We start from the raw sequence: 26,761 nt of genomic DNA, 5'->3' as shown, positions 1-26,761 counted from the left end.
TCGCCGAAATCTAAGCAAGTTTTTAAATTTTATTATCTTTTAAATTTATAACATTTACGTAGATACTAGGTACTTATTAACCTATAACACCTGTACTAATATTATAAATGCGAATTGCGTCTGAATGTTTATTACCATACGGTTGACCATATCCTAATGTAATTTAACGCAAAGATAGATCACATCATGAGGCCGAACGTAGACTATATTTTAACGCAATGCGTACGAAGTGGCAGGTACTCGCAACTATTATTCAATAAGCAATCTTTGAAGGTCTTTTAATGGCAATCATTCATTTCAAGTGAGACAAACATAAAACAATAAAAAACAGTACCGAATACATAGATAGTCATTAAAAAAAGACCTCTATTCCTTGCTATTTGCTCATTTTATGCACTGTTGTTACGATAAAGACATTCCAAGGTTGTTTACTAAATATGATACATACATGTAAACATATTTGATTAAAATAATTCAAATTAAAAATCATTTATTTATGTAGAACATTTATTCATATCCAAGTAATTTTTTTGTATTATTTTTAATATTGTTCAATTCAAGCTACAGATTCAGATCAAACGAACTCTTTAAAGACTATCTGTTAACATTATTTATTTATTTCGCTGTCTATGTATATGTAACATTAAATTGAAAATTCCGTACACAAACAAGTATTGCCATGCACGTTTGTCATTTAAGTAGTCGTCTAGTGAGTAATAGGTATCACTCAATAAGTGTTTTAATAGATAGTAAATAACGCTGTAATATCACGCTACAGTCTTTAGAAGCCGAAAAAAAAAACGTTGTATAGATTGTTAAGTAGAAACGATGACGGACGATACGATATGAAGCGGTGGGTTTTGGACAAAGAGCGGCCACAATTTTTTGAACTGCAGGTGAATCATTGGCCACAACTAGTCATAGAACAGACTTCTCTGGTCTATGCAACTGGTAACAGTATAAAGTGGTACAGAAACACGATTCTAATAATACAGCGTATCGGAGCCTTGTTAACTCCTCGAAGTGTAACTTGTTATACCGGTCTCCGCGATTGTAGGTCTCTAGAAGAGTGGTACGTCTTCCGGGTAGACGTGGCAAATTATTCAAATGTTAGTATGTTTGTGTGCTAAATATCGCCACAGAAACCAGTGAATTAAGGACGCCCATTATAGATGCCTTGCATATTGCATTGTCAGTTAATTTTGAAAGGGCAAACTTTTTAAAGTAACAGAAATTACGGAAAGAAAAAAGTAACTAAAAATACAAACAATATATCTAAAGACCGTGTAATAAAAACAAATAAATATTGTGGTTAATTTATATGAAGTCGGAGTGGTAGTGAGAGGTATACCAGCGAAATGTTTCTATAATCTTCAAAAGATCTTGGCCTATCTAGAACTGTAGTGAGTTCTATACTAGAATATGTATCTAAAGCTGCACTAGTAGGATCCTACCAGATTTGGCTGGGCAGGGAGAGAAACACGAGCGGTGAAGGAGAGTGTTGACGTACCGTGAATCTATGGAATGCTAAGAAGTTCGTCGTACATTTTTTTCTTTTAAGGTTAATTAATATTTGTCTACCTATATTGAAATCTTAAGTGGTATGGTAGTTAGAGACATGATTCTGTGTTGACATTTAATTATAATATTGTATACCCTATATATGCTAATCCATCCACATAACTCGGCAGAATTTAATTTCTTATCGATGTTACTATTATCAGGGAATTGTTGTGGAATGAACTACCTGCCGAGGTTTTCTCGAGAGACTACATCATGGGGTTTTTCAAGAAGGTATTAAGGTATTAAGGGTCGGCAACGCACAAATGACACCCCTGGTGTTTCAGGCGTCCATAGGCTATGGTAACCGTTTACCATCAGATGGGCTGTATGCTTGTTTGCCACCTACGTGGTATAAAAAAAACAGAAATATAAATTAACATCTACAGTTTTTTTGTGACTTTTTTATTTAATGATTACTTAAAAAAAATCGTGATAACGATGACGTCGCAGACGAAACCGCGAGTCGAATTAGTGTAGATATACAATAACACGAGTGATAAGAAATTAGCGCCTCTATTGCGCATGTAAGTGTACACATAGCATGTGTATGTATATATATGTTGTATCATAACAGACGTTTTTCAGCGTTCAATGTGCCAATAAACAACGATATCTACTATGTGTTTAATACTTTAAAAATAGCTGACTCTTTCTGCAATAATAATATGATTCCGTCAATCAATTCTACTGTAAAGCATTTCTAGTGTTTAAACCACTTTATATCTATTTAGAATAGAATAGAAAAAATAAATAAGGAATATAATATATAAATAAGGAAGTACAAAAGGTGGTGTTATCACATAGACAATCTTTGTGTACGGGCGGACTAGATGAACGGATCAGTTCGAAATTTGATAAAAAAATAGCAAATAGTGCGGTTATGGAATATAACTTCACTATTTGCTTTTATAACGCATGCGTGTTTTATGAGCTGCTTTATATATCGAAAATCGGTGAAATTAGATCCACTTTACGAGCAAGTATGTTGAATAGTAGTCATAATATTACAACACGTACCATTATAATTCGACCTTTAATATCTAATACATTCTAACACAAGGACAAAGGGCGTTGTACTCCAAACATGTGTTATATATCTTTATTACAATAAACATACGTCTGAAATAAATATTTACGCATTTAAAATAATACCATTTTAAAAAATAAATCTTAAATAGCATAAATATAAAAATGACAGGGGTCCTAAACATTTTTATTAAACTGTTTATAAACATACTACCTAAATAGGCATTATGCATTTTAAACAAACCATTTTAAAAAATTCATCTTAATTAAAATTAATATAAAAAATAACAGAGGTACAGAACATTTTTATTAAACTGATTGTAAATAAGCTACCTAAATAGGTATTAAAGATTTGACAGATGACGTATGACATTATTTTGGTCAACAATTCGTAAACAAGACGTCAGACTTGTTAAGTCCAGTGCTGCTTCTCATAAAGGCGCGATCAAAATAGCTCGCGGAAAAGAGTGTTCCGAATTGAGATCGTTCACCGCACCAAGCGTTGCTTGACATTCGGGAATTTCTTGAACACACCCTTGGGTGTGTTCAGAGTATATAAATAAATCTTTCATAATATTATTCTTTCACCAAAGACACGTAACATTGATTTTTACAAAAAGTCCGAGTATGTGACATTGGAGACGGAGCGGTTAATGCGGTGTGCTACTTAAATGACGTTTAAAGTTTGATTCTCGGTTGGATATAGGGGAAACTACTAACGTAAACAGAACATATCTATCGAGATACTTTAAATTTTGTCTCATAGCGTTCTGTGTTTGATTTGTCGTATAACCTTATAAAGATTTCAACAAATACAATCATTTTATGTATCGAAAATATGATGCAGTTTAAAAAAGAAAATATATAAAGGGAGTGGTTAATAGGTAGGTATAACTTCTATAGAATTCAGAAATATTTAGTCTAATATTAAACAGTCATGCAATATTCAGTCTTGAAACAGGTTTCCAAATATTTTTCACAACTATTAAATTTATAACACGAATTATTAATTACCAATTCAATAGAACGTGGCTTAATTAATAAATTAATAACTAAAATCATTAACAGGCTTTTAGATAGCTATTATATATTCTCTAGACACCTTAATTAAACAACTTACTTAAAATTTAAATTGCTTTGTAATGGCCCATACCTGAAAAATGATAAAAAGAACAATTAATATACAAGGATCCACAAGACAGTAATAATTTTTTAAGATTAAAGAAATCATGTTATAGCCGCAGGTGTTCCAAGTTTTATTCTACACTAGCAACCAGTCCCGGCTCTGCACGGATGCAATACAACTCTTCGAATTTTCGGTTTGTTCTATACTATAACACGCATGTATTATATATAAACCTTTCTCTTGAATCTCTCTATGTATGGGTAAAAACTACATTAAAATCCGTTGCGCAATTTAAAAGATATAAGTGAACGGATAGTGGTGGCGACTTTGTTTTATACTACGTATGTAGTAAAGATAACTGTAAAGGCATGCATATTTCGAACCCTACACAAGAACAGCACAACGAACATCTCGTTATCATGCAACGCCTGTACTCCTCATAAGCTCCGAAGGACAAAAATTGTCATGCGTCCGTACTCAATTTCACTGTCATATCTCAGCCTTCAATTGAAAAATAGCTTAAAACGGAAGCTGCTTGGCGGCTGAAATAGGAGAGACAGAGGTGACCACGTAAATAGCTTTAAAAAAAACCTCGGTAAAAGCAAATAAAATTGTTTTTTTGATTGTGTTTCCGAGCCTAAATGATGAATGTAATTGAAATAGCAATGCTAACGAACCTTTGACGCAAATATAGCTTATCTCGATAATAGTTCAAGGCGGAACGATAAAAACATTTCGCGGAACGCTGACACGCGCATTGTAACAATCCCACGCTGCGTCTCACTCTTTTAGATTGTTTTACGCTTCTTGATTGGTATAATAAAGGGAATATATTCGGTTTTTATACATAAAAATGTACCAAAAGTTTACTAACTTATTTTAATTAATGTATGAACTTATTAATTTATATTTTTAATTGCGTAATGAGTTTCAATAATGTTATCGACCTCTGTTTCTTTATAGCGGTCTCAGGTCATTGACGGAATTCATAGAATTACGCATGAGGAGCATGAGTTCCAAATTTGAATTGAAATAAATAAATAATATATCACATACACATCTATATTTTAAGTCAGTAATATCAAAAATGCTTTTTCTTTTTTTCGAGTGGCTCAACTGAAGATCAGCGTTTCAGTGACATTCTGCAGCACTTGAGCGGAGGCCCTTTCAGCTCATAGCGCGATATTAGCTTTTAAGTTTTTCTATATTTTTACTCCATATTACGATGCTGTATAAATGATTATTATTATTATTATCAAATAGTCTGGCTCAGAAAATCATTCGAAATTGTGAATTTTTGCGCTTGTTTGAATTTGAAAAGCACTTCAAATTTGTATCCATTTTTATATATTGAAAATTCACGTCAGTCAGGCGGTCATAAAAATCTAGCCAAAACCATTCTCTCGTAATATGAATTTAAGTGAACTAATTGATGTGTTAAAGCACTTTATTTATTTGATGTTTTCTCAATATCCACTACTGTATTGAATATTAATTAAGGATTAAATACATCTGATATAAAAGTTATAAATGTGTTTCTATGAGATTATAATCTTTAATTCAAAGTATATATGACTAATTTATACGTTTAATCGAAAAGAAATGCACCTTCAAGAAATGGTCATAGACTATCCACTGCATCTGATTGATGATGCCCCTAAAATAAGGCCATACTTTTAAAGTCAGAAATAATAGAAACGCACTTTTAATGAGTCATAGACAATTCACATTATCCGCAAAAGCCATAACACGACGTCCAACAGTTTATATATAGTCCAATGAATTCAACCATGAAAACATGGTGACTAATAGTAGTGTCGCCGCGGTGCATTGCCCTTGCCAATTTATCGTCAAGGATGATACGCTTTAGGGGGTGAATGAATTCGAAATAGGTGTCAATATCGATTCATAGCATCGCTTGAACGAACCACGTGGTCATTGAGACGTAAAAGCAATTTCGAGTATTAAAGTGGATATACCTATTTAGATGTAATATCCTGTTCTCGGACAGGTGGGTAAAACTGAATGCGATAACAAAACTAGAAATATTTGTACTTCGGTATGTATTACCCGTGAATTCGACTGTTTTTTTTTTTAATAAAAAATAGTCCTGGCTATACGACGATTAACTTTATAATAATTTTCATTAGGATTAGTTGAGTTTAGTCGTGAGTACAGTCAGTCAAACATACAGACTTCCTATACATATATAGTATTTTTTATCGATACTTCCACACTAATTTGACGGCCTCACATGTGGGTTTACTAGATGGATATTCGCTGTGTGATTGATTGTTTTATCGGTCTGGCTGTTATGATGTATTATTATCACTATTAATTTTTAAAAAACCCAAGAAAAGATGGCGCTGTGTGATTGTACCGAGATATTATTATCACTATTAATTTAAAAAAAGAAAACGTGCATACCGGTCTCTTTGGGACTTCTAGACAAGGTGTAATTGTACTTACAATGAAACTAGTTCTATCCGCGACTTCTTGCAATTTAAGATTTTTTTGGTAACCGATTGCAATGAAAATAACATTATATTGACGGAAAATTGCTAAAATACATCATTGAAAAACCGCAAACAAATTGGTTAACTCGTTTCAGAGATTAGTTTATAGTATAAATGAACTCTGCTGTATATTAATAATTATATTTAGTACACGGCTTGTTTATGTTTCACTGGCTGTTAACAGTGACTTTATCAGCTTTTTTAAAACATATTTTTCAAAGTAATAGGAGGCCAAGTTACTCCTCATAATATTAGTTGTATGCAAGTTGAAGTCCCGTCAAAATCGCTTCAGCGATTAGCAAGAACAAACAGACATTTTTTTTTTTTTACTTAAATATCGTATAGACATTCATCTGCATTTAGTGAAAAGCTGTTATTTACAATCAGCCACATGGATACTTGGATATATTTCTTTTTTTAAAATACAAACTATACATAGAAACTACCACGGAAAAACTACCATCAGCAATATATATATATATATATTCTACTTAATTATATATTAATTAGAGACTACCCGGCATTACACGTTGCAATTATATTATACACCTAAACCGCCCTTATAAATCACTCTGCAATTGCAAAAACCTCCAGTAATTTTTGAGATTATCACGAACATACAGAAATATAAAGCCTTTATGTTAAAATATATATAGATAGATTTCGATGACGCGATATAAAGATACTTGTCTATTAAACTAATAACTATGAGTTAGTAACAATAGCTACGTATAACAAGAAACGAGATTTCTTCTAGAAATCCTTTTGTTTTAAATTAGTCAGAACGCGCACGGTTATTTTTCTATTAAATTCTATTTATGATGTACATAGAGTATGAATTAGAATATCTTGCATATAATTTTTTGTTTGTACTCTATGTAAAAAAAACGAGCAAAGCAAAAACGACAAGCCTTAATTAATGTAATTGTATAAAGGATACTGCATGTAACGGAAAGAGTATAAAAAAACATCGATCACGATGCCTACGGCTACCTTTTACCATCGCACCGCTCGCCATCGACAGAAAATTCATCCCTACACGCTTGAACCTGGGTGGTCTCGAACAGTGCGGTTTCAGCAGCTTCTTTCCAGAAGCTTCTTTCTTCTTTTCCAGAAGTGTAGGTTTATTAAGGTTTCTTATGAGTCGGCAACGCACGAGACAACCCTGATGTTTCAGGAGTCCATAGACTACGGTAACCGTTTAAAAATATAGGTATTTATATATGTAAGGTGTCCAGTTATCACAACACAAGCTTAGCATCTTCATGCTCATCCTATCATCTTCCCCTAGTGCCCCATCAGAGTATACCGTTAGCGTATTACGTTAGGCAGGTGCACCATTCCATATTAATATTTTAAAAAAAGCTGCTTGTTTTAAACCTAGATGAGGCTACTAAATCTAGGTCCTGGGATAAAACGAAATTAAGATATAATTCATATGCTTACTTAAATACAACTTAAACCCACATCTGTGGATCCAACGCTACTTGATTCAGGTTGCGTCACTGTCCCTTGGGCGTTTAGTGCGGTACCTTTACATTAAAAGGTTAGTGGCCCCGTGCTCTGGCAATGTTCGTCATACACAACAGAACGGACAGATGAATCGGTAGATTTGTGTTTGTGTATGTTATTTATAAAATCAACGCGATTTTATGCTAAATTGGGTCACTATATAGCAAATATTATATTAAACTTTCTCTCATAATGATTTAGCGTCCACTATTCTGTTAAAATTTCCTCTTAATTCTTATAGTCGTTTTAACGTAAAACTAGCTAAGTGACTTAAGACGCAAATTATAGATACGATAGTTTTTGCTTGGACACGATTGAATAATATGTAATGTCTGAATTTTGATCATTAATATTATCATCATTTGAAGTCAGATTTGTTGTTTGTATTAGGTTATTATTTTCATTATAGACTGTCAAATTTCGATGTCCTAATTTTGAAGACCAGTTAATTAAATATGCTGTGTAGTCCAAAATAATATACACACTTAACACGTACTTAATCAATAACAATAACGTTTATATACGATAAGGAAGTGTGTTGATGTTACGATAAACATAATAACTAACCTACGATAAGGATAATTTATCAAAGATAACAATAATTTAACTTCTCAAAACCAAAACAAGCCATATCTATGGATTACAAACGTATACAATATAATCTTATCAAACATATTGTAATGGATCAATTTAATTAAAATAAATCCTTACATTCTACATTTCAATGCACAAAACGTATTAAAACCGAGTCAATTCAAGTTAAATGTAGTTGAAAAAATTGACAGCTGCTATCTCATTGCATATTCATGATTTAATTTCGCTTGCTTCGTGTCACTGTTGTAATACTTACTTAATCTTAAGTTTAATACTGTTGCAGAGAATTAAAGTAAAGACACAAGAAAGGAAATAAATACAGTGAAAGTAGCGTAATTGGCAAAATAATATTGTCTTCAGTAGCAGCAGATACAAGATGGGATTTCATCCACGTAATGGAGGGTTTCAAAGTCTGGCACAGTAGAGACAAGACACGAGACTGCTTACAAATTGAAATCGAAACAAATTGAAAAGATAAAACGATGTCTAGATCACCCTAAATGATTATTTTCCAACAATATAGCATATATAATATAGCATAACATATATTGCTAAAACGAATTGCCTGTTTGAACATAAAGGCAATTTCATCAGGAAGGACTCAAATATCTAATTGTAATTTCTAAATCTAGTTTTTATACTGTCATTTAACAAAAATAGGTAATAATTATATACGTTTTTTTGTCAATTATATTTTACGGCTCTGGATACAAGATAGATATGCTTTTATGCCCAACTTTAACAAGTACACTAAACACGAAATTGTACAATACCAATTACAAAAATTAAAGTCAATACTGTTAACATACCTATATTTTCTTTATTGCCAGGTATAAATCACGAGGTTATAAAAAATAAAATAGATAATAGATAAGAATAATAGGTGCATTATGTTCATGATCTTAGAGAATAATCATTACAAATTCAGCAGAGACACGAGGTAGACAAAATGAGAAGAGTTTCTCGTTTAATAAACTCATGTCTAGACAGCGGTGTTAGTAGGTATACAAAATGTCTGAGCATTTATTACTGTACCTGTAATAACGATATTACAAAATGTGCAGAACTACGTTAAGAAAAATCTTGATGGCTCTTTAGCTGTAAGTTTTTGAATAAATATTGCAGAAGAAAATCTTCTCTCATAGGTTCCTAATAATAATTCCTAAAGAAAAACTACAATAAACAGTTTAAATCTGAATCATGTTGACAATTGATCACTTTATAAGCACCAGACTAATTTGCTTATCGGTTACGACCGTTAATTGTTGAAAAATACTAAATAGATAACAACTGATAACTATACCTGAATTTCAAGTAGGTATTAACAATATTTACGTTGCAGACTTCAACTATTGTAGGATCAGTTAGAGGACGTTGAAAATTGTTATATCTACAACGTGCTATTTACTACATTTGCGACGCAAATCATTGGAAAGTACGTAGCTAGAGGCCTGACAAAGGGTTTTGAAATATTGTCACGCAAATAAGTTCCTTTAACTCATTGGAACTCAGCCAACACATCTGAGACGAGAGAATTCCTTCAAATTACTTCTTTAGACGTCGAATTATACAGTTTGGATATGACTAGAACGGGAAAATGGAGCTCATGTGAATGAAGCCGCTACATCAATAAAATAGCTGTTATTTTTAAATTCAGAATGATGCGAGTAGATTTGCGATGACAAAAACTTGGACTGTAATTTGTGGAACGAAATAATGTCAACCAACTGTACCTTTCTTTGTTTTTTAAAGTATTGAGTTTCAAATTACAGTTATCAGTACAGTGAAATGACGATTTTCTTACACCTAGTATTTTGTTGGTCCAGTTTCTAATAATGGTTGTAGTTTACCTAAAATTTGAGAATGAGGTTTATCGTAATTATCATACAAAACATTTTTGACGCATCTATACAAATGTTCGCCGTCATTATCTTATTGCAAATAAAACCTCTAGAGTAAAAAGTTGAGGCATATTGTGAAAGCTCTAATGCACACGACAAGTCAATTGTGATACACAATAATAAGAAATTAATTAACATTCTCAACATAAATTATTGATAAAGCAGTTACAGCATAATAAAGACAGGGAAAATTACTGAGTAGTAATCTCGCCACACCCGCTCATAATACGATATAGCGCAAAATTGGTTAGCGTAAAATTTGCATCCTAAAGTGTTTTAAAACTAGTAATCTTGATTTTCCTATAGATGACATTTAAAAATCCCTTCAGAACAAATTTATTTTGGGATTATACTATTACACCTATTAAGACCTCAAATTTGACTATAACAATAAATCCTTGAGTGGCGCAATCCAGTTTTCTTGTTAATTTAACAAACTTCTAAATCTGTTACGCATATATCGTATCAGTAGCTTGCATCTGAAATGTGTTAAGCTCTTTAATTAAACAGTTGAGTAACTTCCTTGTTATTACCAGTCAATAATAGTTCATTAACACAATAGAACAGCTGTTAATGCGTAATATTCAGTTTATGACCAGTATACAACTGTTCTTGCTATTTAACTCTTTATGAAGTAATACATTTGTTAGAGCATTGAATTTAGTATTAGATAGACGCTGGACCTTGTAAGGCACATTTTTGATTTGCAATACCTCTTGTTACAATATAGTTTGAAAGCTTCATTGAGAAGGCTATACACAATCTTGAAGAACTATGACAATATAACAGGTTGATTAAAGTTTTTGAATTTGATAATATGATATAAATAGATGCATTAATAAAAATACTATTACATACCTACTGATTACATTACATATTATGCTCGTTTCTTAATATTAATTAGTTTAATTGACATTTCACATTTCACTAATGGCTTATTGTGATAGAGCAGTCACGCAGGTAAATTGTGTGTAATATTTACATCGTTTACGTACCTATTACGTTTATCTCCAACACAAAGGTCAATAAAGTTTTTGTTATTATTAGATTTCTCTTAATTGCTCTAGAATTGACATTATGTATTTATGGGTCCAATGGTTAAGGAGTTGCGATTATGCGATTATATTTGCGTGTTGGACTACAGCCAAACGGGACTTTCACTGTTTTATAATACTCCTTGACCCCGCTGACAGAGACGAAATGTTGACGATTTCGCGGAATCGAACGATGACTTTTCAATAGAACTCTCACAAACCGGTTTCAGACGCAGTTTCGTTTTGGTTCGTTTATTTAACAATGATTGTGTCTTATAGCTTTGTACGTGCCTTCGAATTCAGTCAAGATAATGAAGTAAGTGCTAGACAGTCGTACAAACTGTCTGATCTGTGGTTACCTTGTAATAAAACTTTTATGGCAAAGTATAGTTAGTACACAAGGCGACATCTCACACACCATCGGGAGATCATAAAATACGAACAAGTTTATAACGTTGTATACGTTCAATCACCCAATCCAACACAAGATCTGAATAGTCAAGACTCCCGTAACATGAAGACGATTATACTTTCATCATACCAATTCTTTTAGAATCTATGTACAACACTTGCCAAACTCAGACAGACAAGACATGCAAAGCTCAGTCTATTATTTAGTTCCATTTATTTTTGTAAGTTCGATATCAGTTTTGTTTATTTTGTAGTCGCAATCACAACAAAGAAAGCTGCGGACCGTTTTATGTAGGAGGTCAAGATTCGAGGGCACGATAAAATTACTTTTACTGTGGACATGGATATAAGATAAGCGAGTCTTTGTTTTATAAAACACCAATACTGTATATTGTACGCTTATTATACTTAGGATACATTAAAATATTGAAATTTAAAAACAGGTTTCTACCTGAAAGAAGCTGTTTTATTATTTACACAAAGGAACAAAGAGGGATGTAATGTAGCAACACAATCCTTGGTTCCATTTAAGTAAATACTTAGAATGGTAATTGTGTGTGGAGTTCGATTTTTTATTTACAATATGAAACCTCTAGTCAATGAATCTTTAGCAGGTAAAATTTCGTCCGTATAAAAGAATATGGCAAAGTTTATGGTGATGTACGAATGGCACTTAGGCTTGCCTTACAATGTTTGGCTACGGGTTTTATTATTATGCTTGGTTTCCTTTATCATCATTACTATGTAGTGAATATATGTACTTTATTATATAAAGGTATATATACCTACAAGGGAATATTTATAGAATTATAAATATATGTAGATAGCTAAATTTTATCACTTGTACCTAAGTAAATATTGCTTAAATGGATTGTCGTAGAGGCAATCTATTAATAGAATGTACCAGATAAAGAAAGGTAAGGAAACTACGCACGAAATCTTCATATATCCGTAATGTCATCTAGGTAGTACGTCTCTAGAATCTTAATATTTATATATAGTTTGTTGACATAACTGTTTGCCGTCCAGTTCGATCAAAACGGGCAAAAACGTATACGTGTTTGCTGTGTGGATAGAATTATTTCAGTGACGAATACGCAGTCGATGTGCGATATTGTGGAGACTGGTCCCGTTACCTGGCTGAGACAAGTTGCCAAGCCACCACAACCATAAGAGGTACCGCTATACGCCTTCTACAGCGAACAGTCAAATTATAACTGTAACTATTTGCAACAAGGCTCTAAATGGAAATCGGTAAATGTTTACCTTCAACTAATGCAGCAGTGAGCATCTCATTAGTGGTGAAATCTTGTGACACCGTGAAAGGAACACTGCGCCGTCCTGAACTTTTACAACTATCATTTTTGTTCCTTCATGAATGTTGTTATATTTACCGAAAGTAAACCATGGACTATTATTAAGATACGATTCCATTGTAACACTACAGCTTTGTATACTGAGAGCCATCGTTCGAGTACAAGAACACGATTGCCCGATTGATCGAAGCGAAAACACCGATAGCATTGTGTGCAGTCCCGTCAATTTATCCCTTTATCGACAAGGCAATGACTTTGTCTAGCACTTTGCGAACGGTGGTTTTGCTCGAAGTCAATATATACGTAAATTTCTATTTGCAATATAGCTATACAGTAGAAACTGATGTTTAGAATTGATACATTCCTTAAAGATAGAAGCGAATTCCATTAAAATGTCAATTTTAAACAATTTAGACTTTGTTTTCAGCCCCGCATCCAATTATTATTGCTTATTACTAAATTCATTGTTAGAATTAAATATAGATCGTACACCTATACTTACTCATCTTTATAAGGATAACTAATCTGTGATTATATTCTTTATTGCACTATGAATATTATTAAATCACTTTTACAACATTTGTAGAAATTATTCATAGAGGCACAGTAAATATATAGCCCAAAAAAAATTGGTTCGTAAATAAATATATGAATTAAATTAATGAAAACAGGAGTTTACACGACAGCTGATTGATACTTATGACGCATATTTTATAGCCAGTTGAATTCCCAAATGTACCAGAAGAGAAGAACCATTCAAGAAGTTTTAATAAATAAATCAGAAAAATAATCTTTTGTAATTGTACTTACAAAGATTTTGTAGATTTCTGGGATATCATATTCACATAAGCAAAATGTGTATACCTAATTAATTTTGTTCAATAAGGATGGGTAGGTAAAAACAATTTCGATTTATTAGCTAAAGTCTTCTTTGTCCAGAGTATAGTCATATTTTTAATAACAGGTAGTTTGTGTAGATACATAAACACTAGGTGAAGTAACTTTGACTTACAAGAGTCAAATATCTAAATATGCCTATATGTAGACATATCCGAGATTATGTATACATAGATAAATATGCGAAACAACAAAAACATACCTTCTGACACAGCAGTGAACGAGTAATTTTAGACGTAGAAAAAACTTCGTAGAATGAACGCTGACTAAGCAGAGTTCGCCACAAAACAACACTGAACACCAAAATATTGCGTAGAAGAGGGAAAAAATCTTCAAATAAATCCACTAAATATAGCCAACGAAAGCGATAACGTAATGTATTGGAGTCAAGACGCGGCGTACGTCTGCCGCGCACGACATCCACACGCCAACAGCGGCGAGTGCTGCTGAGTTCGCTTGTCAACAAACAAAGAGGGCTCGGTCGCGAGTCGTTTGCGCAGGCGCAACGACGCCACACTCACACAACACGACGCGTGTGAATGAACACGTAAACATTGAGTATATTTTAGTAGATTTCGCTATGTTTAGTTTCGCAGCAAAATATCAACCGTCTACTACGCCGCATCTAGGTATAAAACATCGCAACTCTCCCCGACCAGCTGAAAAAAAGCGGAGTTGTCTCATTACGTTAAGTGGCAGTCTCTAATGGTCCCACTACGTTATTACTTACCTAGATAGACGTATGCGTGTGAAATGTGTAAGGAAAGACGTAGATTCAATTGTACTAAAGTCGACCGGTTAACACTCGCTTGAACAAGGCAGCTCGAAACAATAACAGCGTTATCAGCCTATCTGAGGCTAGCTGTTATCGCTTCGTCTGCTATAAAACCTATGTAACATTCTAAATTGACCGACAGCTGATAAAGTTCAGTAATTTTCGTGTAGCTCATTAAAGTTGGAAATCGTGAAAGGGCACGGTATCGCCGACACGTTAATACACTATTCTGACGTAGGTAGGCATATTGAACTCTATTGCCTAGTAGTTCGTACAGTTTGAAAACAGTCCAAGCCTCTTTCACACATGATAATCCTATTTCTACGTTATAAATTGGTGAAGAAAAATTTGTGAGTTATGGGAACCTACTTACGATAGTTGGAAACCATCGTGATAAATTCATAGTGAATTTATCATGACTAACTGACCTAACCTCATGCTCATATTATCACCCTCCACTGGTGCTCCGATTATCATCCATAAGAAAAGTAGATACTATAGGGGGAGTGAATTGATAAAAACGTATACGAATTGAACCCGCGACCATCGGAAGTAAAGCGGTCTGCTGAACCGCTAGACCACCGAGGCCGTCGACATGTACAATATTGTACAATATCAAGTTTCTCAACTATCGAACAATTAGGTGAATTGAATCCTTTGTTGCATACAAGTAAGTTGCAAATTAATTACATAGAATGGAATCTTGCATCTTATGCGGTCATTAGCCAACTATTTATTCGTATCATATAATGCATGTGAGATACCATATGTCGCCAATTGCCATGTCTATTGTGTACTTAGGGATTCAGTTGATCAATTTGAAAACCTCGGGACATTGTAAAGGTTATCTGACGGACATCCTTGCATATATCGCGTGAAATTTATATCCTAAGTATTATTCTGATGTGAAACAAATATAGCTTATATTTGTTACCCTTTCACGCATTTGCGTGAAAGAGTGCGTGTACTTTACTATTGAACGGATTTTGATGAAACTTTACAATAATATATCTTATACATCAGAATAACATATAGGCTATATTTTTTATTGAAATTTAACACGGGAAACTGCCGGCATAGCTAGTATATATACCTACTACTAGCTGTACCCGTACTGTGTACTTCTATAAAATGTCGCTATACTTTCCATTTACGTGTAACTATCTTTATCTAAAGTAGATAAGAAACATTTCAATATAGTACAACTATAAAATATCTTTCAGACTTTACAGTTGATCAAATGCCATCACATAGTTCATGTAGGCTTATAGGTAGTACTTGCATAATAGTGATGCATAATCACAGCAGAATGGCTGTTTAAAACATGATGTTTATATGATGCTCCTGATTGCTTTAAGGCTGCGTGTCCCATATCATCTGTATACAAAATGTGCTACTATAAAAAGAATCTACAATCTTCTTTACATAGTATAAAACAAAGTCGCCGGTGCTGTTTGTTCGTTATATCTCTTAAATTACTCAACGGATTTCTATACATTTCAAAGATTTCATCAATAGCTACAGGGATTCAAAAGCAAGGTTTATACATATAATACATGTATGTTATAGTATAGATCAAGCCGAGAAATTCAAAGATTTCTAACCCATCCGTGCAAAGCCGGGACGGCTCGCTAGTAACTGATAAAATTCGATGAAATTTTGGACTAAAGCCACTGATATCAACGTTTCACACTAGACAGATTTAAATAAAAAATGTGGTTATACACTAGTCAGTTTTAATTGTTTAATGGATCTACTCCTGTTATAACAACCCTCTACCTACGTAAATTAAATTGAAAAGTAATAAAATTAATAAAATTATTTAGGTAATAGAATTAAGAGGATAAAATGGACTTAAATAAATATATAATAATATAATAAAATAGTATTTATTTAACTTCAATGCTATGTGCATAAACAATATAAATTAGGTACAGTACATTTGGCGGACTTAACAACATGCGGCAACAGACAACACATCCAGAATGAACTTGGACTGTTTTTTAATTTTAAAAAGGGTTACGTAAGAAATTCTTTGCAAAGTACACAAAAGAAAAGCGGGCAAACGTCCAAATTTTATATGTCAATGATCGTAGAAAATTTTTACACTACCATCAACGAAATTTAAAGAACAGTGTTACTTTTAACAAGTTTAATGCCTCATAAAACTTTTTAAACAGATCCTGTGCATTATGCCACGGACAGTACAAAATTACATAATTATTTATACAAGAATAAATTAATTTTTTACTGAATATTTTTTCAAAGACCCAAAATCGAACAATCGAATTTGTTTATGTACGTATTGTATCTATATATAACAACTAGTATATAATAACAAATATATTATATTATATTATATTATATATATTATAAATCCATATATTAACTTTTATAACTATTATAATGCAATTGAAGATGACAACAGTAAGATTACGGTCGTTTCCTTAAATATTATTACAACGACATACATAGTACATAGACAGACTTTTGTCAATCTTTATGTCTAATATCCAATATTATTCTTTTTTACTTTGGCTTAAGGATTGATTACATTTCTTTAATCTATGACAAAAATGACTAAATATATTACTAAGCGCGGCAAGTAAATAGTTACTAGTCTCTTCTCTTCAGGTTGATTATACCTAGTTTCTTATTATCAGTATTGAAAATAATATTGTATGTTCCAAACTAAATCCAATATTTATTCCCAATAGATCAAATTCCTTTCGCAACTATCTTCTTTTATCAATGAAAATATTTCCAGGGATTGGTTATGAATACTGTCACCTTCAACGACCTTTTCAGAACGTTGACAGCCGAGTCTGAGAATAGATCGTTGAAAGAAAACTTGTAAATTATTAATACGAATAAACAGCACTATTGAAATCATATCCGCTAAAACATATGCAAATAGATTGTTAGTATACATGAACAATACGTGATCTAGAAAACTGGAAAGTTTTCTATACAAAATAGTATAACGGGACGAGTTTCTCTAGGGATCAAACTAACGTGAAATATGTTCGAAAGTGACAAATAGGAATCCAATAAAAAAAAATTATCAATGAATTGTGACCTATATAGTGTACCTACTATCTATTGTATCTATTATAGCTATTGCTTTAATTTTTTCCAAATACCATTTTAAACGACCCAAACCCATAGATTAACATAGACAAAGGAATAATACTGAAAGGTAGCATCACATTTATATTCCATGTTTCATGTGGGGAAAATCACGAATCATTGGAGTCAATTGTGGCTTGGACAGGATATTCGATGTCCAAATGGATGACATTTCCATTTCATGTCAGCAATCGAGCGAGCATACATGTCGTGCAATATCAGGGTTGCCAACCTTAAAACTTGGTCTTATACGAATAAATTATCTAATAAACTCCCATACAGAGGACTCCTTAAATAAGTAATTCCATCGGTTTTCATAGAACCAAATCATATACCATATCTTATTTGAAGGTGAAAATATCCTCGTACAAATGATAAAAACCTCATATTTGTTCGAGGATCTTCGCACGGTTAGTTTATCTTAACGTAATGCTGTTGGCCGCAGGTAGGTTACATCGAACGTTAGATAGTGCAGATGGCACTCCAAATTTGCGAAGGACTTATGGAGCAGCTGTGGGCCAACTCCTGCCTGACGTATACGACTTTAATCGGAGGGCATCTCTAGGAGTTCAAACCTCTGTTCAGAGGAGAAAAGGGATTCTAGTAATGTGAACTAAGTACTCCATCGCTAGCAATGTACCAAGTCAGGTTGACCTCCACGCGGTTCCCCCTAGAAACTATCGTGATAAATTCCTGGTGAATTTGTTACAATGGGCCAACTGACTTGACCTCATGTTCATCTTATCATCCTCTCCATATATGCGAGTAAACGGTAAGCGCAGGCGGGTGCATCATTCCATAATCAGCCAATCAAAAGAAAAAAAAACCTTTGGTTCAGGGCTTCGTAATTTGGATTCCAGTTGTAATACGTACGATTGGCATCCTTATGCAATATATGTATACAAAGGTCCGCTAAAGTCACGCACCATATCCTATACGACCTTATGGACGGACGTCGGCCCGCGCTCGGCCAGTAATCAATTTCATTAGCAGTTGGAAAATCGAATGTGATTGAATATAGCTACAATCGTATGTAGTAATAGGTGTTCTTTACACAACGTCAATCATGGCAATCAAATCAAGCATACATACAATCTGAGTAGTAGTGAGCTCGTAAATGGCCTTAACTTTTGGGAAGGATATTGGAAAAGTAAAATCTTATTTACGTTACTGCGTATTTATTACGTTTCATTTCTTAACTCTCAGTATTTTTTTAAAAAGTTTGGTACTGTTGTCGTAAATATTTGAACACACATTTTTATATATAATAAATAATTAAATTTTATTAATAAATGATTATTGGTTTTCATTGCTAGCAGTATAGTCTGTTAGGTCGACGGCCATGTAGGAGGTACTCTTTTATCATCGTGGTCAAATACTACAGAATTTATCATGATAGCTAACTGAATTGATTTAGTGAGCCTTACTTGTAAGTACAAATTTTATTCATAGTTACATAATTATAATAAAAAAATCAAAACTACGTTTTCTTCTTGATCTATCAGTAAGAAAGTTATTTGTAAAATAGCCTATTATAAATTTGAAGAGTATAAACTTAAAGTTCATAGCACCGACAATATGATCATAGAAACAGCTAGGCTCAACTCAATCTGATTGTACAAAGATTGAGTTGAGCCTAGCTGTTTCTATGTTGATTGTCGCATGCCTAATTCTTGTTAATGTGTATTTACTTAGACAACATTTATTTAAAAATGGAACACGCAAGTTTCTACCTCGTTCTTCCTGTGATGAATCTGCGTTCCAAATGAGTAATAGTATCAAGAAAATATGACTATTCAAAAGTGCTTACAATAAGTTTATTTTTGAATGTAAACTATTTCTATTTAAATGATTTATAAAAAACGCAATCGATCTCGAGACCTTTCTGCAGTCAGTTGAAAATACTGCAAAATGATAAGTAAAATTCATGTGAAACGTCCGGCTTGAGCCGTAAGAAGTATATCGGAAGGCACCAATCTCTTAATCTGAGTGCCTTGACCCGCGCGCGGTACGGTTGGTTGATATCAACCGGTCGAATCGGGTCCTTGGCACGCGACGCCATGCGAGCAGTACAGGCGGTAATGACTATTAGCGAGATTTATCTAGATAGAGCCTTTGAATATTCCAAATAGCACTTCAAGAATAAGTTCATTTTTGTCTCCAAGCAATCCGTTTTGAAAATAACTGAGTCTCTACTCCTTACTCTTTCCTTGCGATGGGCTAAGTGTCATGGTTTCATCACTAGTACTGGTATTCACTAGTAATGCATAAACTCATCCGAGCTCGTCCAATGAGACGGCCAGAACCGTGCCGATCTCTTCAGCATTTCGGTTGAGTATTTTCCATAGGTCGGAGTTTAGGCAGTCATTTTGGAACTTCAGCTTTTTGAGTTCTTGACTGTTTTTTCTCCGATGATCTGACCTTATGCTCATCTTATCATCCTCCACTGCTGATCCGCCAGTGTATACCGTCAGCACGGGTGGGTGTATTATTCCAATAACATCCATTAAAAAAAGAATTCGCTTAATTGAAGGTTGTTTATGTTTTTGTTTCGTTCATGTTGCAAGATTAAAGTAAAGATGCGTAGCGTAATTGATAATTCTCTTATATAAATAGTTTGATAGTGCGTATTACAGAGTTTGTTTATTAAGAAACTACGTCTTGTACAGTTGTTCTTGACAATGCCATTTAGTGTCATAAAAACTACGAACGCCTCGAGGTTATAGCCTGAACTGTTTCAGATAAGAAGTTGTTACTCGTTATATTTATTTAGGTATAAGTATATAGTCCTTGTAAAGTCGTTTGGTGACGAAGTAGAAGTTCTATACATAATGTAGCCACTCCTTTTTGTTTCCAGTTTGTGTAAGATTCAACGAGAATAACAACGCAAAAATATGATATCAATACAAGAGAAGTAATAAAACTTAAAGTTATGTTACCAAATAGCTTGACCTACTTGGATACAATATACTGACATCCTCTCATGAGAGAATAGACATGGGACATTTATAGGTTGATATGGTAACTGTATTGAATGAAAAGAGTTAAGTTTACTATAAAGACTCTTTGTACAAAGTCTTAGATATACTTTTGATACGGATTGTACGGAGATAAAACCTATTAGCAGTCGGAAAATAGACGTAATGGGCATCACCAAGAATTCTGTAAGTCCAAACGATTGGTCACATTACACCTGTCAATTTAGTCCTAAGATTAGAAAACAGATTATAGTTACACCATTCAAATTAAATCAATTAAATGAAAATCCTGTGTATGAACTACTATTGCCATGCACGTTTATCATTCAAGAAATCGTTTAGTGTGTAATCAGCTTTATTAGCACTATACCACTCGACCTTCACGCGGTTCCCACTGGACACCATCGTTATTAAATCCTGGTGATTTAATCACGATGGTCTAACTGACCTGATCTCATTCTCATCTTATCATCCTCTACTAGTGGAAAATTATTATCAACTATAGATATACTCATTACTATACTATGTATAGTATATGTGTAGATTATAGTTTTTCAACATGAAGACTTACTTGCCCTTCTAAGTGGCATAAAATGTTATTACGTTTTAATAACTGGTCAATACAAAATCAATTGCGTGGATGTACTTCTTTACATTTGACCTTTAACAGAATCGTAGGTATATTACGTAACTTGAAACATAAAACTTTTAGCTGTCAAGCTATTAAGTAATATTGGATGACAGAAACGTATTTCTGGCTTCCATCACGCAAACAACTATAAAGTCTGCGCGTAGTGTTTGTCACGCAGGATTATTTTTTCCAAGTTCTTTTGATGATTTGTTTTTTTTATGCTTAGTCCAACTTTACCTTACAGGTAATATTATCTTATCTGTGCTTATATTAATTGATGGTAGACACATAATCGCAAGAAAATATGACTTGCAGAGCATCAAAACTAGTAACTTCAAGTGCTTCGAGGCATTTTTAAGATTTTGGTAATATAGAACAGAAGATATATATGACACCTAAGTTTTTAGTAGTACTGTTTATACCGTGCGGCTTAGGTGGTCTAGCGGTTCAGCACAGCGCTTTGCTTCTGATGCTAGCGGGTTCAATTTCTCGCAGACTGCAAACATTAGTATTCGTGAGTATGATTGTTTGGATGTTTTCTATATAGTTCTATGTAGTTATTATATAATAAATATAAATAATACAGACGTATTTACAAAAAACGTATTCATGTATTTATACCTGAAGCTCTGATTAGCTTGAGACTAGATGGCGTTGTATAAATTGTCAATAGATATAATTATTATTATATACTAGACGTTCGCCATTTCTAACAGGTGGTTTAACCACCTAGTTTGTTATCTACATCCAATTACATAAAACGAAGTCAGTTTATTTTTCTTTCCGAATTGTATAAAAAAGGTGTGTAACCAATCTTGCCAGCGTCCTTTCAACCTAGCGTTCATAAAATATATTAAAGCAGTCTTCAGTCTAGTGTCTAGACACGTCTTCTATAAACATCTCAATATAATTAGAGGGTTATAATTTGCAGAGTTCACCGTCCTATTCAAATCTTGTTGAGTATTATTTGTCGATAGCACTCTGTATAAATTAGAAGCATGACTACATTACTAGATAATTGTTCTGAAAATATAGTAAAATATATGTCTATAAAAATATATCATTATTTTGCAGCAGCTCCTGTCTACAGCTATTTGGAATCAGATAATTTATTTTTCACTATTTTTTAGGCAGAGTATATCTATACTCACTCTTGCATTAAAGGTTGGATGAGTTAATACCGTTGGCTGAAAACCACCACAGTATTCTTGCTCTTATTATATCGTAATCTCTACTGCAACTCTACTTTGGGGGAATTGTTAGTAATGTGGAATAGTATACTTATTGTCGGCTATGACTACAGATCTATCTGCACGTGATCCCACTGGAAAGTGGTTTGATTTCTGGTAAATTGGCTATGATTAAGCTAAGTGGCCTGAACATATTTTCATCTTCCATTGATTCGTTACTTGCCAGATCCTTACGTAATAGCACCATTCTGTCATCATCTATAAAAAACAATTACAACCTATTATTTAGAATTGGAGACGTCGACATTGACATTGTAGGTAAAATTTAAAGTTTTTTCTTTAATTAATAGTTACCTAGAGATACAACCCGTTGACGTACCTACTTGCTCGTACATGTACTAGAGCTATGTCGTAGACAGTGATGCCAATTTTAGGTGTAATCTCCCGAAATTTGGGATTTTTTTAAAGCGATGCGATGCGGCAAAAGATTGGTAGCGGTAGAATATTAAAAATAGAAAAATGTATGATTTATCAGAATAGTTAAATAACGGAAATAATTTTTATAATAATAACAACCTGTAGATCTAATCTGGAGTCTAATATCAATCTAATATGTTATTGGGCTGTTCTTTTGAATTAATGAAGATAAATTGGACAATAATCTCTGTTGGTAAATGATAGATACTACAAAATATAGAATACGTTGCTACTATTGAAAAATATAATAAGGCGCATAACGCGAGAGGACGTTTTTTACAAATATGATTATTAGAGTGAACAAATTTTTGGCGGAAAAGTACGATGGTCATATGGCAACACTGTTGGTAAATCAATATAGAATCTACTGTCACGCGATTACAAACTAAATAGACTGCGTAAATAGATAGGTACGTGATCGTAATAACATAGACATCGTAATATAGTAAACATGTACATATATTACGATGTCTATGTTAGAATGGCCTCGGTGGTCCAGCGGTTTAGCACACCGTCTTACTTCCGTTGGTCGCGAGTTCGAGACTTCGCACGGCACAAACATTTGTATTCATGAGTATGATTGTTTGTATCGGTCTGGGTGTTTACTATGTATAATATGTATGTACTTACGAAAAAAAACACATCTATCTATGTATTTGTATCAGTTGTTTAGTATCCATAACACAAGCTTTAGCTATCTTCACTTGGGTCTATATGGCGCTGAGTGAATTGTTCCGAGATTATTTATTTATTATTTTTTATATAATAGTTTACATAATAATTTATTTATAACTTGTAAATATTTTGTTGAATTTTGACTTTGGATAAAGTGGTTTGCGTGGTTTCCTCGCACTTCCTCTCTCTCGACTATTTCAACACCGAAACGAACGGTTTATATTGTAAACTCTGTTTTGGTTCAAAGATAAAGTAATAAATTCACAGGATATGGAGCTATGACACCTGCGGCCTCTAGAATGGCAACGCAGGGGCATTACGGGCGTCACGTGCAATGTATGTATCGTCGGTCAAATAGAAAAATGGCAGTGTTCAAAATGTACATTTTTTACAAGACAAGCATTTAAAATTTTTATTTTAATTTATTTAAATTATTATTTCCTTTAAAGTTTTAAATTTACACACTTCTAATTTTGAAAAATGACATTTATCTATGTAATCAACGGTAAGTTGTATGTGGTTTACCTACATGGGCGACGGTTGCGACCATACAATCAAAAGGACCGCCTGTTCATTTGCCTTTCCACATTGCTGCTATTTTAGTTTTCACAAGAGGGGGGGGGGAAAGGGGGCACGGGGGGGGGAGGGGACTGTTAGTAATGTGGACTGCTGATCTTATTGCTAGCAATGTACCATGTCAGGTTGACCTCGTAATAAATTCATGAATTTGTCCTGACCTCATGCTCATCTTATCATCCTCCACTGGTGCTCCGCCAGCGTAAACCGTTAGCGTAGGCGGGTGCACCATTCCATTGTCATCCATAAAAAAAACCGAGCAAGAGGCTATGTAAGCAATAGTTCCGTCTGAAGAGTGATAAATGGCAATATTGTCAACGAGAATGGGAACGGAGAACCGGGAGGACAGTCGTCAGAAATTAATATTGTGACATTCTGGTGCTTTTGTATAGACAACAAGAACTCCTCTTAATCTGATATCCTTGGACAATTCACACAGCATCATCTAGTCCTAAGCTAAACAGAACTTCACATAGCGTCATCTAGTTCTAAGCTAAACAGAGCTACTTTTTTTGTAAATACATACATAATATACACAGAAAACACTCGAACCAACATACTCATGAATACAAATGTTTGTACTGTACGAGGAATCTGCGACCGTCAGAAGTAAAGCGGTGTATTAAAACGCCAGACCAATGATAACTTTTTTTATTACAAAATGTGTTAAATTACACATTGAGGGGTGTCACAGACACTAAATTGCATAAATGACGAATGAATAATGTCCTGTTGTTCCAGACATGACGATTTATATTTTTGTTTTATTTCTGTTTATGTAACGTACATAAGTACTGAAACGAGTAGCTGGGCGAGAGCTCTGACTCTAAGAATTTTGTATATATTAACATAATTATTATACTAATACGTGAAGTAAAATTCTTGTATCCCTTTTTACGAAAGTTGCATGGACGGACGATTTTGAAATTTCGCACACTTATAGAAATCCTCGCCATACATACATGGAATGTAGTAGGGACTACAGTCCTTACAAAATTCTTACTGGCAATATATTATATATAGAGGAATGCAGAATGGTTATATTTTTTTTAATTACGCTTTAAAATGCGTTCGCATATAGCTAATGTTATAAGAAGTAAATTAGGCTACTTTTATATTAGAAATTTTATTTATTTCGATAAAAAAAATGTTAGCATCCACGCGGATGAAATTGCGGGTACCAGCTAGTCTCTCTCATTTTATATAGCTGTGGCACATAAATATTAAATAAATAAATAAACCTGGACAATTAACACAACACCGTCTAGTATAACACAAGCTCTGCTTACCGTGGGGGTAAGCAGGGCTTGTGTTATAGTTACTAGACAAGTGACATAAATACTTAAGTTTTTTTTTTGTAAATACATACATAATATACATATAAAACACCCAGACTGATACAAACAAACATACTTATGAATAAAAATGTTAATAAAAATATTATGAATAAAAATGTTTGCACTGTGCGAGGAATTGAACCTGCGACCATCGGAAGAAAATCGGTATGATAAACCGATTCTGATGGTTCGACCTCCGAGACCGTCAAATATATATGTGTGACCCATATTGAATGATAGTTATATATCTTCTGTTATCTATCTATGTTCTTACAAACAATCAAAGAATTCCTCTTTATAACATGAGATTTATTATTACAGATAGACATGTACTTATTAAGTTATTATAAAATAACTATAAAGGTCCTTTTCATGACACATATGCTGTTATATAAATGAAACAGGTTTGTATATTTCTTTGTATTGTTGTTGTATCGAAGTACATTAAAAGTTACAGAAGTTTAAGTAAATTAAATTACGAGAATGGCAGACTTATTCCATTAGATGGGTTTCTGTCTATATAGAGATTACTAAGTTATTAGAAACTCTCAATGAACTTCAGCTATTAAAAAATGAATTATGGTATAATAAACGCGTTTAGGAGGGATTGTTACTCGCATAAAAATTGTCTACTCCACTTGATTAATTTTTCCCTGATCGATCCCCCGTCAAATTCAAAAGGGGATGGAAATTACGAGGGCCTAATCCGAGGTTCGAAACCTTAGGGGTGTCCTCAGACTACAGTTGCATCCATCTCACCTCAGAATACTTCTGCACTCGCCCCCTAAAATCCGTTCCATGAAGCTATAAAGGCCAGTTGCGGCCAACAGCATTAGAATACTCCGAAAAAAAAAATATTAGTAGCTCTCCAGCGCAAATGAATTTTTCGAATTTCGAAGAAGACAGGACGAGGATAAAGTTAAGGTATAATAAGCCCATTGTGATATATTCATTACTCAACCGCGATGGTTTCCAGATAACGCAGGGCGCGGCGGTTCAAGTAACTCAAGTACTTACATGCTTGCAATGGGACTAGTCCTCATTAATAAACAATTCCCTCTCGTCCTGACTAAAACCACAGTCTAGAATAAACTAGT

General features: G+C 33.5%; 1 protein-coding gene across 1 annotated transcript in view; it reads right to left on the bottom strand.

Annotated features, from left to right (window-relative positions):
- The window catches only part of LOC131850322 (protein yippee-like), an 82,542-nt gene that overhangs the window by 39,993 nt on the left and 15,788 nt on the right, over nt 1-26,761 (bottom strand). The window contains exon 2 of the mRNA XM_059200560.1: nt 3,710-3,742. Coding sequence (XP_059056543.1) covers nt 3,710-3,742 — 33 coding nt within the window. The remainder of the gene's footprint in view (nt 1-3,709; nt 3,743-26,761) is intronic.

The sequence above is a fragment of the Achroia grisella genome, unplaced genomic scaffold, assembly GCF_030625045.1.
Source record: "Achroia grisella isolate CSIRO2021 unplaced genomic scaffold, CSIRO_AGI_Agris_v1 utg1061, whole genome shotgun sequence".
Lineage (NCBI taxonomy): Eukaryota > Metazoa > Arthropoda > Insecta > Lepidoptera > Pyralidae > Achroia > Achroia grisella.
This window is presented reverse-complemented; position numbering and strand designations above follow the sequence as displayed.